We start from the raw sequence: 14,495 nt of genomic DNA, 5'->3' as shown, positions 1-14,495 counted from the left end.
CTAGATCTATCCTGTAATTGTCGATTTTATACCTTCGATAAGCCAATGAAGTGTGTGAAAATATGTATCTATTTCGTCATTTGTTTGTTCGTTCGTTATGCATTTTAGTTGGTTGATGGTTCGTTTTGCGTTTATAAAATGCCAAAATTTGTGCAAATTTCTAAAACTTTTTTAAGTTTGTCCTTCTCGTATTATACTAAAATATTTTTAACTTTAAAATGTACTTCCTCATTAGATTAAATTTTTCTTTTCTTTTTCTTTTCTTTTCTTTTCATTTGTTTTGTTTTGTTTCATTTTTCTTTTCTTTTTTCACTTCGTTTAAAATATTGCATTTTTATTTTATGTTTTTCTTTTGGAGGCTTTATCCCTGAGTGATTTAATTTCATTTGTTTGTCATTTATTGCAACTTTTTCTTTATAAACTTATTGTTTTATATTTTCTTATTCGATTTAGTGTGTCAAGATAGAGAGAGAGAGAGTGAGTGAGACCGAGAAAATCAATGGCAAAATAATAACTCCTTGTTTGCTGTGAAGGTTGCTTAATTATTTATATGTTGTCACGTTATTGTTTACAAATTGCCTCTGAATTTCGGGCCAACAAAACGCATTAATAATATGCTACCCTCTAGCGTAGTAACTGTATTGAGATTTGCTTAGTTTCGTTTGTTTTTCCATTAATTTTTGGCTAATACACCTCCTCGGTTTACTCGGTTGTCTATATGCAATTTGCTGCTGTGTCGTGGGTGCTTCTTCTCTTGTATGTATTTAGGTGTGTAGTTAAAATATTTGTACTTCACTGCAAGTGTTTCATTTACGTTCCGCACTGTACACTACTGTAGATCCAAACTGGCTGGCACCGGATCGATTAAATACACAAGTCTTTGGCACCAACCAAGAAGGTTACCTTTCTGATTAAGTACATTTTTCGTAAGAAGTGTGCCGGAAAAACAGTTTTGAATGTGAAAAATTTATGCAAATGTCGCTCTGGCTCAAACTCTTTAGAAATTACGATTTGAAAAACATTACATTGGTTTTGCAAGTGTTTTGCCCTAGATCCATTGGTTATAACCGGATTATGACATTAAAATGTGATTTAAGTTGGAATGTGAAACAATATCCATTTCCATTTTGATTCAAAATCAAATAGAGATTGAAGTTTGAGCTCAGTGGGCCATTTGATCGAATTGAATTGGGTGATCGAAACAAACAAGGAAAGAGACAAACAAACAAGTGGCTGAGTGTTCGCTTTACAATATCTGATTCTGCATCCGTATCTATGTATATGTGTGTATCTGTAGGTTAGCGTATTTAGTTTGAAGCTTCGTATAACTATACAAGGGCTTGCAATATGTCGCATTGCTATGTATGCTTTTGGATCTGTTAAATCGTTTACTTTATCGTTAATCGTTAATCTCAAAATGCTTTGTATTTGAACAGTAAATTACGTTGTCACTTGCTGGAAGTGTTTGCACTTTATTTCTGTTATTGTTTTATGCCTTTATTCCTATTCGGTTTTCATATGCTCTCTCTTTTGTATTTATATATAAAAATATCCTTTTATACAGTTGTGTTTCCGGTTATTGTTGCTCTTGCATTCGCAATTGCTCGATTAAGTTTAGCGATTCTGTTGGATTGTTGACCCGTGCTATCTGCAATGCTATGGCTATGGCTATTGCTGCTGTATCTGTATATGTGGCTCTTAACTCTATTTGTGGTTATCAGTTATCGGTATCAGTATCAGTAGCTGTATCTGTATCTGTAGATGTATCTGTATCTGTAGATGTATCTGTACTTGTATCAGTAGCAGTATCGGTATTGGTATTGATTGGTAAGCGGGATATAGGTTTACTGTTGGTTATTGCAGTTGCAAGCAATGACGATGGCTGGAAGTTGGGCATGCCAAGATGCAAGTTCGTATTGCGGCTCTCTGTTTAGTGTTTGGTGTGACTCGCGTCGAAGGTTTTCCTTTGAACATTCAAGTTTAAAAGCTTAAGATTACATGACCTCGTTTCGGGTTTCCCTCTATGCCTATCGGTAAAATAAAATACAAGACTAGAAGTACAAATTTCGCTTGTAGAGCTTCTTACTTCCTTAAAAAGTGTGTGCATAATTCAATAAGAATTTCCCCCCGTGGTCTCGGGGGGAAACACGTTTAGCATTAAATGTAGTGAACAAAAGCGCCGTGAGGGCAACAAAAAGGCAAATCAAAAGGATTATAAATTGCACATATATAATTAAATCGGTTGCAGACATATTAACTTATTCTTAGAACAGCTTTCGACCGCCTACGATCGTCTCGTTTGTTTTTAGTTTATGCAGCGACTACAGATCACAGATCCCCAAAAAGAAACGAAAGCGACGTTTAAGCAGCGTTATCTTCCCTTAACATATGCGCATACTAAACTCGAATTTAAATCTGTCATTCTGCTGATTTGTACATTTCGATTGCTATACTTTGCTCGACTGTTTGTGCGAAAATCTCAACTGAAAGAACTAAAGCTAAAGAACTGAAAGTGTCGTGAACAAAATCGTACTAATACTTGCATCCAGTAAGTATAACTCGTGTTTATTGAGGGTTATTGTAATTGGAGTTGGGTGACGCTCAGCAGGACCCCCGGTAAGCCCCCAGCGAATTTCAAAGGCAGCTCGCCTGCTCCCGGCCGCAGTCAGTCGAATCCGTATACGGATACCTACTGTCCACCGCCGCCAGCAGACTGGCCGCCTCTTATGGCTTGAAATTCGGCTGGGAGTTTACCAGAAGTCCTTGTACGATCCTCAGGAGCCGTGCAGCGCATTGCTCTGCGCACTGTTGCCGCCTCCACCGCCGCCACCTCCGCCGGCGGATCCGTTTACGTTCTGCGCCGACACCTCCGACTTGACGCGCCGGGCGATGTGCGATCGCGTGTGCTTGCGCAAGTGATCCTTGCGATAGAAACCTGCAGGTGGCAGCGATTAGTAACGAGGTGATCGGAATTACTTCTTGGATCACTCACCTTTTCCACACTCAATGCAAACATGCTTCTTCTCGCCGGAATGGATGACAATGTGCAGAGTGAGCTGCTCCTTGCGCTTGAAGGACTTCATGCAGATCTGTGGAGAAGAAGCGGAGTTTTAGACAAATCCAACTATAATCGATATTTAGATTTAAACTTAGCTTAGACCTAATCATTGTACCCTAGCTCACAAATTGATATATATTTGATATATTGTTGTAATATATATTAAATGGCAAAACATAAATTTAAATCATTATAATAAATTTGTATTTATCTTTAAGGAATTAATGGCTGGTATTGGGAAATTTGTCGGCTCTCTGAGCCACTCACATTGCACACATGCGGCCTGTCCGGTATGTGGGAGAGCTTGTGCCTGGTCAGGTGGTCCTTGCGCTTCAGCGCCGCATTGCAGATGTCGCAGACGAAGCGCCGCTCCACGGCGTGCGAGATGACGTGCTGCTCGATGAGGCTGCGGTCCGGATAGGCCATTTGGCACTCCGGGCAGCAGTAGAGCGTCGAGCCATCCAGCGCCTTTGTCTCGCGGATTTCTCCCGGCTTGGGGCGCGGCTTCTTCTCCTTTGGTGGTTTCTTCTTTTTGGTCTTCTTGCCGCTGGCCGTGCCCGTGCCGCCGCTGGCGTTTGTTGTGCCCACGGATCCGGTGCTCGAGACAGCGCCGGCGCCACCATTGGTCACAGTGCCGTTGGCGTTGCCGTTCACCCCGTTGCTTGCACCGTTCGTCAGCGCCGCTCCATTGGCGTCCGTCATGTTGGTCATGTGACCGCCATGGTCCATGCCCACCAGTCCGTTGTGGTGGCCGCCATTCGCTCCGTTGTTGCTGGGCGTTAGGGCCACGCCCCCCAGCGCCAGGCTGGCCAAATTGGTGCCGTTCTTCAGGACATCGCCGGTGGACTCCTTCTTGATCGTCTCCGAGTACTTGAGGAAGTGCTGTATGGAGATGGGCAGTGTGGCGGAGAGCAGGTGCGACGAGTAGTCCACCGTGTTGGCCGTATTGGCCAACGTCTGCCAGGATTGGTTAACATTCTGCAGGATCTGCTGGTTGAGGACTGCGGAAGCGAAAAGAAAATGCACAAATTATAGTTACAAATATACATTTCTTTTGTAATTTCCATTTCCACCTAATATGCCACCCAATTGTACAAGTAAACTAATTTGCCTCACCATGAATAAAAGTTGCCTACTTTTCAGTACCTAATCTGATGTCTTTAATCAATATTATTATAAGCCCATTCCCACCTTGCATAATTCTTTTCAGCCCAGGAAGAGGAAGTCAGCGATAAATTTCCCACACTTGGGGGCGTGTCAGCTTGTGGGCTGGATTCTACGCCACCTATTGATAATAATTTATTATCATGGGCAACCACTGCGTATGAGTGATACAATTTGAGAGCCAAGCACAGATGTTAGTAGATTTTATACTGGTATGCTTTAAAGGTGCAAGATTCCTATTTCAAAGTTTCATTTTAATTAAATGAAAACGTATGTAAAGTCTTTAGAATTTAATAAAAATGATTAACATTCTTAGCATTTCTTGGATCCAAGGGCAAGAAAACTTATTTGAAATGTAAGGAAACAATTTTTTGTAAATGTAATTACCAATTACCGTAGCAACCATCTTACAATTTGTACGAAATATGTCGAAACGTTTGTGACCGGAAAGGGCTGTCTATTCTCAAAAATCCCAGGATAGTAACCATTTACTGCCAAGGACAAATCGCCCACACCCTCATTTTGCCAGCTTTTCGTTCGAGCGGTGCAAACTTTTCGCCTTTGCAGCGGTCGTAATCAGGATGAGGAAGGCAACATCCACTTGTTTAAGGTGGCTCGCCGTAAAAACTGGATGAAAAAGTATGCTATGGTGCCATTATAGCACCCCTCCGACCCCTCTGACCCCTCTGACTCCCCCAACCACCCACATCAGCTTGGGGGACAGCAGACAGGCCCAAAAACATTTATAAATAACGAAGCCGAAGGGAGACGCACGACGACGGAGTGATGACTGCGTCCTTGAAATACACATATACCAACCCGAAAGCGCTGTACATACTATACTACATACAGCTCAGCTTCCCCGAGCCCAGGCCCACTTTTCTGTCCGCCCAGTGACGGAACCAGGGAGCCACCCACCCACCCATTCGCCCCCACCCACTTGCGGGTCCCCTACTTGCGGGTCGGCGACTCACCTTCTTCCCGGTCACGTTCGATTTTTGGATGGATTTTACCCTTATGATCGGCCGCAGCGGCTGCATTGAGAAAGTTTAGATCACCCTGCGGCTGTGAGTACGGTATGGAGATATTCTGGCCATATTGCATGTTGTTGGCAGCCGAAACTGAAAGAGAGAAATGGTTACAAATTATTAAGGACTTCAATTGGGGCAGGGACGGATAATGGAATGTGGAATGGTGTGTAGCACTAGTTAAGACATTTACACATCGTGAGCACAGCCTTTGTGTTGCGTTATGTAGTTGTATATCGTTGATTAGATATTAGACTTAGGATTAGAGGTTTTTCACAGCGAATCAAATCCACTTTCAACTTTCAATTCGGCCGCCGCTCTCGCACAACGCACTCTGGCCGACTAACTACAAGCGACTGGGCCTGGCCGGAGTTTCCCGATTTGGCGGCTCCGGCTCCTGGTTCCGGCCGGCTCCGAATTCGAATCCGAATCCGAATCGAGTCGAGTCCCATGGCTCAGCTGGCGAGCCGAATAAAGGATCGGGTGCCGGCACAAGAACAACATACGGCCGACAAAGTAACGACGCTCTGTCACGACACATGTACCCACTGCATATACAACACGTCTATATAGATATAGATTTGTATATTTACGCATGTATCTGGGGCCAGTAACGCTGTGCTTGTGTGTAGGCAGCCACATTTTCAGCATACACAATTATTGGGCCGGACTTGGGTTGTGTGCGAGTGTCAACTGCTCATGCACGTAAGTTAAGAGAAATTAGATTTAATGTCCGCTCAAGATTAGCACTCGTATGCTGATACTGGCGTATATTAAGTATACGCAGCGTTGCCTTTGTTGAAACTCAAAAAAGATGTAATTTAATACATGTCCTATTATGGAAAATAAATGTCATTCTTCGAGGTTCAAATAAACAAGATTCTTTCTCTCTCGATTTAATTATTCGATTTAAATACGGATATAAAATATCTATGCCAGTGGAGTATAGACAACATATATTTAAGCAACTCGATATAATTTCTACAAAATTAGTATTAATACAAGTTCCACCCTAAAGCCCATAAATATGTATCGGCACAGTGTAGTTAACCACGTTGTTCCTACTTGCCGAACGTGCGTGTGCCTACGAACTGTTGTTGTCTGCTGGCTGGCTGTCGTCGCCTCCACAGCCGCCCAGCCCCGCCCCCCTGGCAACACCAATACCAGCACACTCGGGCGTCTGCCAAGGCCAAATTTTCACACACACACATAGACAGAGGCACACACGTGTTTTCGGGCCCCGACAACGCATACATAGGAAAAAGGAAATTAAAACTGAAACTGAAAATGCCGGCCGCGCATACGCCCGAATGTATGCCATAGGAAAAGCGTACCCCACATTTTCGGTGGCTTTTCGGTGGGTGTGTGCCATTCACCCGCTCCTCCCCCGCAGATTTCCCGATCCCCCTACCCCAAGGGGTTTCCGTGCTTCTTGGCGTTTTCTTAGCCGGGTGCTCGGTTTTATAAATAACATTTTCGGGCTGTTGCCAATTGCCTGGTTTTGTTACATCTATTTTTTTTTCAGACGGCTCCTGCTTCCTTATGAAAATACATGGGCCGATTTCTGGGAAGGAATCATCCAGGAAGCTGTACTTTACAATTTACATTATTCCGAGCACAAGAAGCGAAACGAAAAACAAACCTCCTCGGCTGCTTTTCCTGCTGGCTGACGTGGTGTAATTTATGTGTCTCCGTGCGTGTGGTCTGCGTTAGTCTTAGTCGCTGTATAAATTACCGTTCGACCTTGGGCAGCAACTTAACATATTTTCGAATGCTTTAATTTTTCCGCACAGGCCTTAGCCGTCTTCGGTTTGAAAGGATGCACGAAATGTGTCTTTGATAAAATCGTTCGAGCAGCAATAATTTAAATTGAAAACATATCCCTATGCAAATGATTAAGCGCAAATGTTTAATCGAATTAGAGTCAAATATTAAATAATGTTGCTCTTTGGGTTGTTTTTTCTTTTAATATATTCTAAATTCCAGGAAGCACCTGGAAGATAATCCCACTCTTCAATTAATTTGTCTAAAAAGTATGCTATATCATTATGAGCTTATCTACAATAACTGAAACTACTTTTCGATTTTAAGAAAAATATGCATTTTATTTCATTCGCTTAAAATGCATTATATAAATTTAAAGAACAGAAACTGAATACCCATCAAACGATTAAATTTAGTATCAGATTAAGTTGCAATGGGTGTACTAAGAAGTGACAGTCTGCAGAATGGCATTGACTAAATGGAAATTAAAGAGCAATCATTAAAAGGGTTCAAAGACAGCCGGAAAAATCGGCCGAAGTGGCCGAAAATGCGGAGCCATGGCAACAACAAAAGCGGGAGGCGTGCGTGGATGGCAAATGGCAACCGGCATTCGTGGCATTTCACTTTTCACTTCACTTTCCCATGAACGGGATGACGACAACGACAACGACAGGGAAAACAGGCAAAACAGGGAAAACAACGCACGGCATGGAGGAGGCGAACATATCGCCGGATTCAGAATCGGATTCGGAGCCGGAGTAGCGAGTCAAAGTCGGTGAAGTCGGAAACACGGCCAAGCGAGAGTGAGAGAGCGGTGAGAGTGGAGAGAGTGGCTGAGAGTGGCGGACACGGAGAGCGAGCCAAGTGGGGTTCTGGGCGGATCGTATCGTTGTATCGGCCAGCAAAGTGGAACAAAATGGAAAGGAATGCGCCTGGCAGCGATTTGAAAAACATGGCGTTTATCTGCTCCTGTCCATGTCTATGTGTGTCGCGCGGCCTGGTCTGTGTGTGTGTGTGAGTGTGTGCGGGAGGCAGTGAAAGCGGTGAGAGCGCCCGCGCGGGAGAGGGAGAGCGCTTGGGTGAGAGGAGAATGCCTGGCCCGGAGAGTGAGAGAGCATAGCGTGGTTGGGAAAAACTGCAACCCCTAACGGAGTTGGGCGAAACTTGACCCCAAGCAGAGAGAGAGTGAGTGAGAGAAAGAGTGGGGGTGGGAAAATAGAAGGGTGTGAGAGGCTTACACTCGGAAAGAGAGAATGTACTGAGTAGCCTATTTAAGTTTAATTGATTGATCAGAAGGACGAAAAAGTAATATATACTATAAATGTAAATATGCACATATATTAAATATTACACTCATCAAATGATTGTTTTGCTACTTGAAAATATTTAAAATGCATTTTTGCAACCACATTGTGAATTCTATTTTGTCAAGTGTATTTTTAGGGGAGAGTAATCATAGGAAATCGAGAGGGGTAAAAAACAAACGGCGCCATCGGCAGAGTTTAAGTCATCAGCGCCAACAGGACAAAAACTAAAAAAAATGAAAGCTCAACGGTCGCTTTAAGGCTTAAAGTCAAAGGGGGAAAACAAAGAAATAAATAATCAATGAGTGCTAATATTTATTTATCTATACCCATTGAAATGAAAGAGCTTTATAGGGGTTGGGGTGTATGTGCCCATCGTAATTGCTTTATCATGCTCACTTTTTAAGTGTTGCATACATCCAGGCAACGATTTGGGGGTGTAACCAGTCATTCACACCCACGGAGCACATACATACATCTATTTACTCTGCACATAGGTACATAAGTACGTAGCTTTGTACATATGTATGCATATAAAAAATGCAAATGGTTTATGGCTGGGGTGTCTGCTGAACATTAGGGGGACGTTAATAAAGGGGAGAGGACTGTGTCCTCGACAACAAAATACCCGGTGTCCACTGAAACCCATAATGTTTCAGGATAAGGGTTCCAGGCATACAATTATAAGTTAAATGTCCCTTATATAATACTGGACACTACTCGATGGAAACCTAGAAATTACTGGTGTGCACACGAAAACCTTTTTATCCCCAAACCTATTTAACAATGTTCGGCTTACGTAAAATCTTTTTAGTGCTCAATACTGTAAAGTACAAATTTAAATTTGTATATTATAACTTCTATATTCAACGTGAATTGGAATTTATTTATGTTCGTGGTGGCTTTATAAATTTAATCAATTTTATTCAGTTAGTGCTCCTTCCGCCTTCGGGTTGATATGTTTCCAATTCATTTGCATTGGTTCTTCTTAATTATGAGCTGCTTTGGGTTTTCCAACATATGAACTCTGAGCAAACTCTCCCAATCTTGGTCAGGTATTTATCTGTTTACATTCTGAGACCCATACCCAGAGGGCAACTTCAAGGGTCCGGCCATATCTACATACATCTACCACTGCACATTTCCTGGTAACCCAATAATGATTTATACATACAAGGAAACCAGGCAAATTATCGGGTAGGTATCGAAAGATAAACCTCGAGCAGGTCACAGAGTCGCAGGGCAGCGATAATGCAGCTAATAAGCGGGAGCAGCATGAAAATGCAGTGGCTCGAGTACGTGGGACAAATTTTACCTGCCTTGGATTTGGGATCAGCAGCACACAGTCCGCCAGATACCAAATACCAAAATCCCAGACCCGTAGATTACATCCAGTCGTATGTATTGAAAGAGATAAAAGAGCAGCATTACCCACACACGCACACGGCACACACTTGCAAACGCATTTTCCTGTTATGGCAGGTAAAAAATATAAAACGCTAAACTGGAAATATAATGCGTAGCTCAAAAGCCGGGATCAATGAACCTAGCCAATGCAGAGGAGTTTGAGTTCGGGTTTGGGTTTGGGTTTGGGCCATGGTTCTCCACTTTCCAATAAATGCAAGTGGAAAATATCTGTGCAGTTGCCAGGGGAAAAATAAATTATGAAACGCAATCTGGGGGGATGGGGGTTGCCTGGGAATCTAATTATGCAAGCAAATGCAGCTAATTAGAATTGATAAGAAGAAGGACCCTGAGGTTGGGGGCTAGTACAGTAGTATAGGGGTTATGTATTCTATATATCGGGGGTAGAACCGACCAAGCGGTCACACCCTTCCACTAAAACAAAAAAAGTTGCAAGTTGGCAGGAAGTCAGTGCAATTAAAAAGGCAAAGGCAGGCAGGCTCTCGTGGGTTGGGGGTTGTAACTCACACTCAAACGCACACACACACACTCACTCACTCACTTACTCTCGCCCAGCACACATACGCGTATATGCATTTAATTGTATTTCTATGTATGTGCTTAAGTAGCTGAAGAGAGCGGTGAAACCCACCCCTACAAAAAAACAAAGTGAAATGCAGCAAATTCAAAAGTTATTTGAGTTCATTGCATTTTCAAGCCACGCAAAACAACAACAGCCATAGCTTACACTCGCACACACACTCACACACACACACATGCTTTTACACCCACTTGGGGGTGGGTGGTAATGACTCAAAACATAGAGCGGAATACTCGTATAAAAAAGAGCGCAAAACAAAAACAACGACGAAAAAATCGTTAAATTCTGCTTTGATGACAGGGTATACTCGTACTCGTGCTCGTACTAAGTCGCTCCACCCCGCCAACCAACCCCCAAAAAATTGTAGTGCGGTTTACAAATTGCCCGAAGAAGATGTCTTTGCTAGCCAGAAAGCGAGAATTTCGTAGATGGGGGTGGAAAACCCGCTTACGCTCACACATGTCTTTATGCGAATGTCAGTAAGTAGAACCAGATGGAAGCCACCTTTCGCTGGTAATTCAAGGAAAGTATTGTTCGAGTTTCAAGTGGGACGTTTTTTTAGCAGATTATTGGAAGGGAATTTCCAACTAAACTTCAGAGAAAACAAAATATTGAGAATTATTCAGATCATCATATGCTCTAAACGTTCTACAATTCTATCGATGAAAAGCTTGCTAAACGGAAGGTCAAATAGAACTTAGTGTGAAGATCAATAAACCTCTTTGTTTTCAAACTCGAGAACGGCTTGATGTTGTTGTATAAAAATACAGCTATAAGCAATTTGTAAATTCATTTAATTATTTTTGCTTACTTTACAAGTTCATAAATGAGTAAATATTCTTTTTTAATGATTTCCTGCTCTCATGGATACTAAAATACGAACCAATTGGACAGTCAAGAAGTGATATTCCTCGATATTAGAGATTTAATGTCTCACAATCATTTATTTATGATTTAAACCATATTTTATTGTAAGAACTAAACTTTAATTGCAGCCTTAGGGCCATGAATTAAACTTTTTGTTGACCAATAGTTTTATGCCCATTTATTCTATATCAGCATCAGCCCGTAAAGTTCCTTTTTGAAAGAAGGCTAACCAGAAGTTGTCGTTCCAACTAGAGAGGCGCCCTTTGCCCCAAAACAAGACCCTCTGTGTGTAGGGCATTAGGCGAGGCAGTAGCCGACCCCGCTCGAGTGAGAGTGTATACCCCCTGACGCTATGACGCCGGCGTCGCTGCCCGCAGCGGGCGAAAATAAATCGATAAAAATAAAATAAATTTTTAGTGATTATGTTATACAGACACATGTGCCTGCATGTGCATTGCAGGCGATTGTCTGTCCGTATGTGTAGCAGAGTGTAGATGTACAGTGTAGTATAGTGTATACTGTATAGTATAATGTAATAATAGTGTAATGGTGTGGCAGACGCACTTACCGTTGGGCACATTCTGATTAAAGTGATTGCCATTGGTCTGATAGCGCTGCACATGGTTATCGGTGCCGGCCGCTGCCGCTGCGGCTGCTGCATTCGCGGCGGCCGCGGGGGGCGTGCCAAAGGCGCCGGGCGTCTGGGCGTCGAATTTAGCGGCAAATTGGTGGATGCCGGAGAAGGGGCCGCCGAACGCGGAGAAGTTCATCATGTCAGGATCGGGATGATCGGCGGGGTATTGGATACTAGTTCGGTTTACGGGGCCTCGAGGGGCCCTTTTGGTTTAAGCAAGACAATCTTTCAAATCGCTTTAGCACTGTAACTCGATCGGGAGCTAGTATTACTTTCTATTTGATCTTTTTTATATTTTATTTGTAATTATTTTCTGCACAACGCGAAACGATGACGAAGTGTTGTAGTGGGTGGTGGCGGTAATGGTAATGATGGTGGTGGTGCGCTGGTTGTGTGCCTTCTGTTGTTGTTTTCCTGTTCTCCGCCGTCGCTGGTGGGGGTTGGTTTTCTTTTCTTTGCCTCCTTTCCCCTGGCCACACTCATACACTAGCACTCACACACACACAAACACACACTCAGGCGGCACATAGACGCGCTTACGAGCGCACAGTTTTATGCTGTGCTTTGCTTTTTCGGGGGTAGAAAAGCAGAAAAGCGGGCCCAAACACAACACGAACACATGCACACACACACACACACACTATAGCTCGCACACGCGGAGAACCACTTTCGGTTTCGATTCTGATTCTCGATTCCGCTGGATTCTGATTCCGATTCTGCTTCTGCTTCGCCTCAGCTCGAGTCAACTCGAACTAAACACGCACACACACCCGGCGGAACGGAGCGGAATCGCACTAAAGTCTCGCTTACGATTTCGCTTACGACCGGCTCGTCGAGGCTCCGACATCAAACTAAAAGTAACATTACAACGAGGCGAAAGAAAGCGGAAACACTGGGCCAGGCAAAACGACGCGGACGCGGACGGCGGCAGCGCTGCGACGCAAATGACAGTGACAGTGCCCAGGGGCAAGCAGGGTATATCGGTTGGGTGGTAGCCGCACCCCTATTCCTCGCTTATGTTTTAGATGATTGATAGTTTTATAGTTTGTCCGCTGGTTCATCCAACCTCTCCTGTTTAGCAGTCAGATGGGTAGTTTACCTATAAGTTAAGTTATTAAGTTAAAAAAATAGTTTTACAAATTATTTAATACTAGTATAACTTTCACAAAAGGGATTCTTTTGAAATTAAAAAAATAGCTGATCTAGCAATATATTCTAATGCTCATTTTTCATCCCATATGGCGCTGTAGCTGGTAAATTAGTGTGTCGCAATAATTGGCCAGATCAAGTTAAACATACACATGCAACGATCCCCCGCATTTACGGGGTAGCAACGATTCGCATACCAAGCAACTGCACGACTGCAGCATTCTTACATGTCTGTATTAGTTCGCTGTGTGTTGGTACGACTGACTGTCTGTATGTTTGTGCGCTGTGTGTGTGCCGCTTTGAGGGTGGAAGTTTTTCTACTTCTCTGGAAAATGCGCGTTTATTTGTACGTTCCTTACATTTCGCTGCACCGAGTGCCGGGCATATGACACTGGCCCCAGGCCCCTGCTCCCGAAATGGTGGCTTTGTGGTCACTTGGCCAGTTTGCTGGGCAGAATATTCATGCGCGATCCGTGCAGGCGAAGTGCAATTTATGCTGGGACTGAGACCGATACCGAGCCGATCCGAGCCTCATAGCCAGACACGCAGCGAGACGAGCCACGAAATTCGCTGTAAGTTATCAGGATGAAAACCGGTTGGGAGCGAAGCATAAAAACTGGTTTCCAGCGAGAGATGAGCTACTTTTTGTGACCGCCGTCGAGGCAACAACAAATGTATTGACAACGCCGAGCAGGATGACTTTTTGAATATCTGGATTTGGTTTAAGCACCGCAGAAAAGGCCATTAAGATTGCATTTATGCATTTATATGGTAGAAAATAAATTTATTTGCATTACAAAATTCAGGTGCTTGATCACTTTGGATACACTAAACTATTTGTAGGTGGGTGGAGGGTAAAAGGATTAACCCTTTCTTGATTGTGACCTAAATACAATATCCGATAAGGTAGGCGAATTAAACAAAAACAATTAAAAAATATTACTTAATAGTTGGGTCAGAAAATAACTAGTCTTTTTCGAGACAATCTTAATGTAATTTCTTATTAACTTGCAGGAAGGGTACTCACAGATCGGCGCAGAGTGTCCACAAGAAAAACGCACATACAATGCGCCTTGTATTTTTATTTGGTTTTCCAACTTTTTGGGGTTGTGTGGTATGGCTGTGCACTTATACGCTTACATGTGAATATGTCAGCTTGTAGCGGCGTATGTGCGCTGTGTTTTCAAGTATCTATGTTTGGCTATATGCTTGTGTGCATGTATCTGGATCTGTTTGCCCACGGACATGTGTAGACGGAGGGAGAGGAGAGACCGAGAGAGCACAGCGTTCTCGAGCGCATTGCTCTCGTTGCATTCGATTCTGCTTCTGCTTCTGCTGGCTGTATGTTGTATTAATGAAAGTGAGTCCAGCGGCGAAAGAAAGCAGGCCGTGGAACTAAGACAAGTTCTGTTTTTGATTCTGTTTCTGCTTCTGCCTCTGTTCTCCTGCCTTCGGATTGCAAGTGCTGTCATGTTCTGCAGACCCACAGCTAGGGGTTAGAGATCGGTAAAATAACTCCCCC

At 43.3% G+C, this 14,495-nt stretch overlaps 1 protein-coding gene across 1 annotated transcript; it reads right to left on the bottom strand.

Annotated features, from left to right (window-relative positions):
• Positions 1–346: 346 nt before the first annotated feature.
• On the bottom strand, positions 347–12,662 carry LOC122620861 (zinc finger protein 92 homolog). Its single transcript, XM_043798531.1, has 5 exons — positions 11,759–12,662; positions 5,197–5,343; positions 3,326–4,059; positions 2,993–3,089; positions 347–2,935 (listed from the first exon to the last, which is right to left on the bottom strand). Exons 1-5 carry the CDS (start codon positions 11,961–11,963, stop codon positions 2,775–2,777), a joined length of 1,344 nt encoding a protein of 447 aa, XP_043654466.1. The 5' UTR covers positions 11,964–12,662; the 3' UTR covers positions 347–2,774.
• Positions 12,663–14,495: the final 1,833 nt, after the last annotated feature.

This window comes from Drosophila teissieri, chromosome 3R (genome assembly GCF_016746235.2).
Source record: "Drosophila teissieri strain GT53w chromosome 3R, Prin_Dtei_1.1, whole genome shotgun sequence".
Lineage (NCBI taxonomy): Eukaryota > Metazoa > Arthropoda > Insecta > Diptera > Drosophilidae > Drosophila > Drosophila teissieri.
The sequence above is the reverse complement of the archived record's forward strand: the minus strand, read 5'-3'. Positions and strand labels throughout refer to the sequence as shown.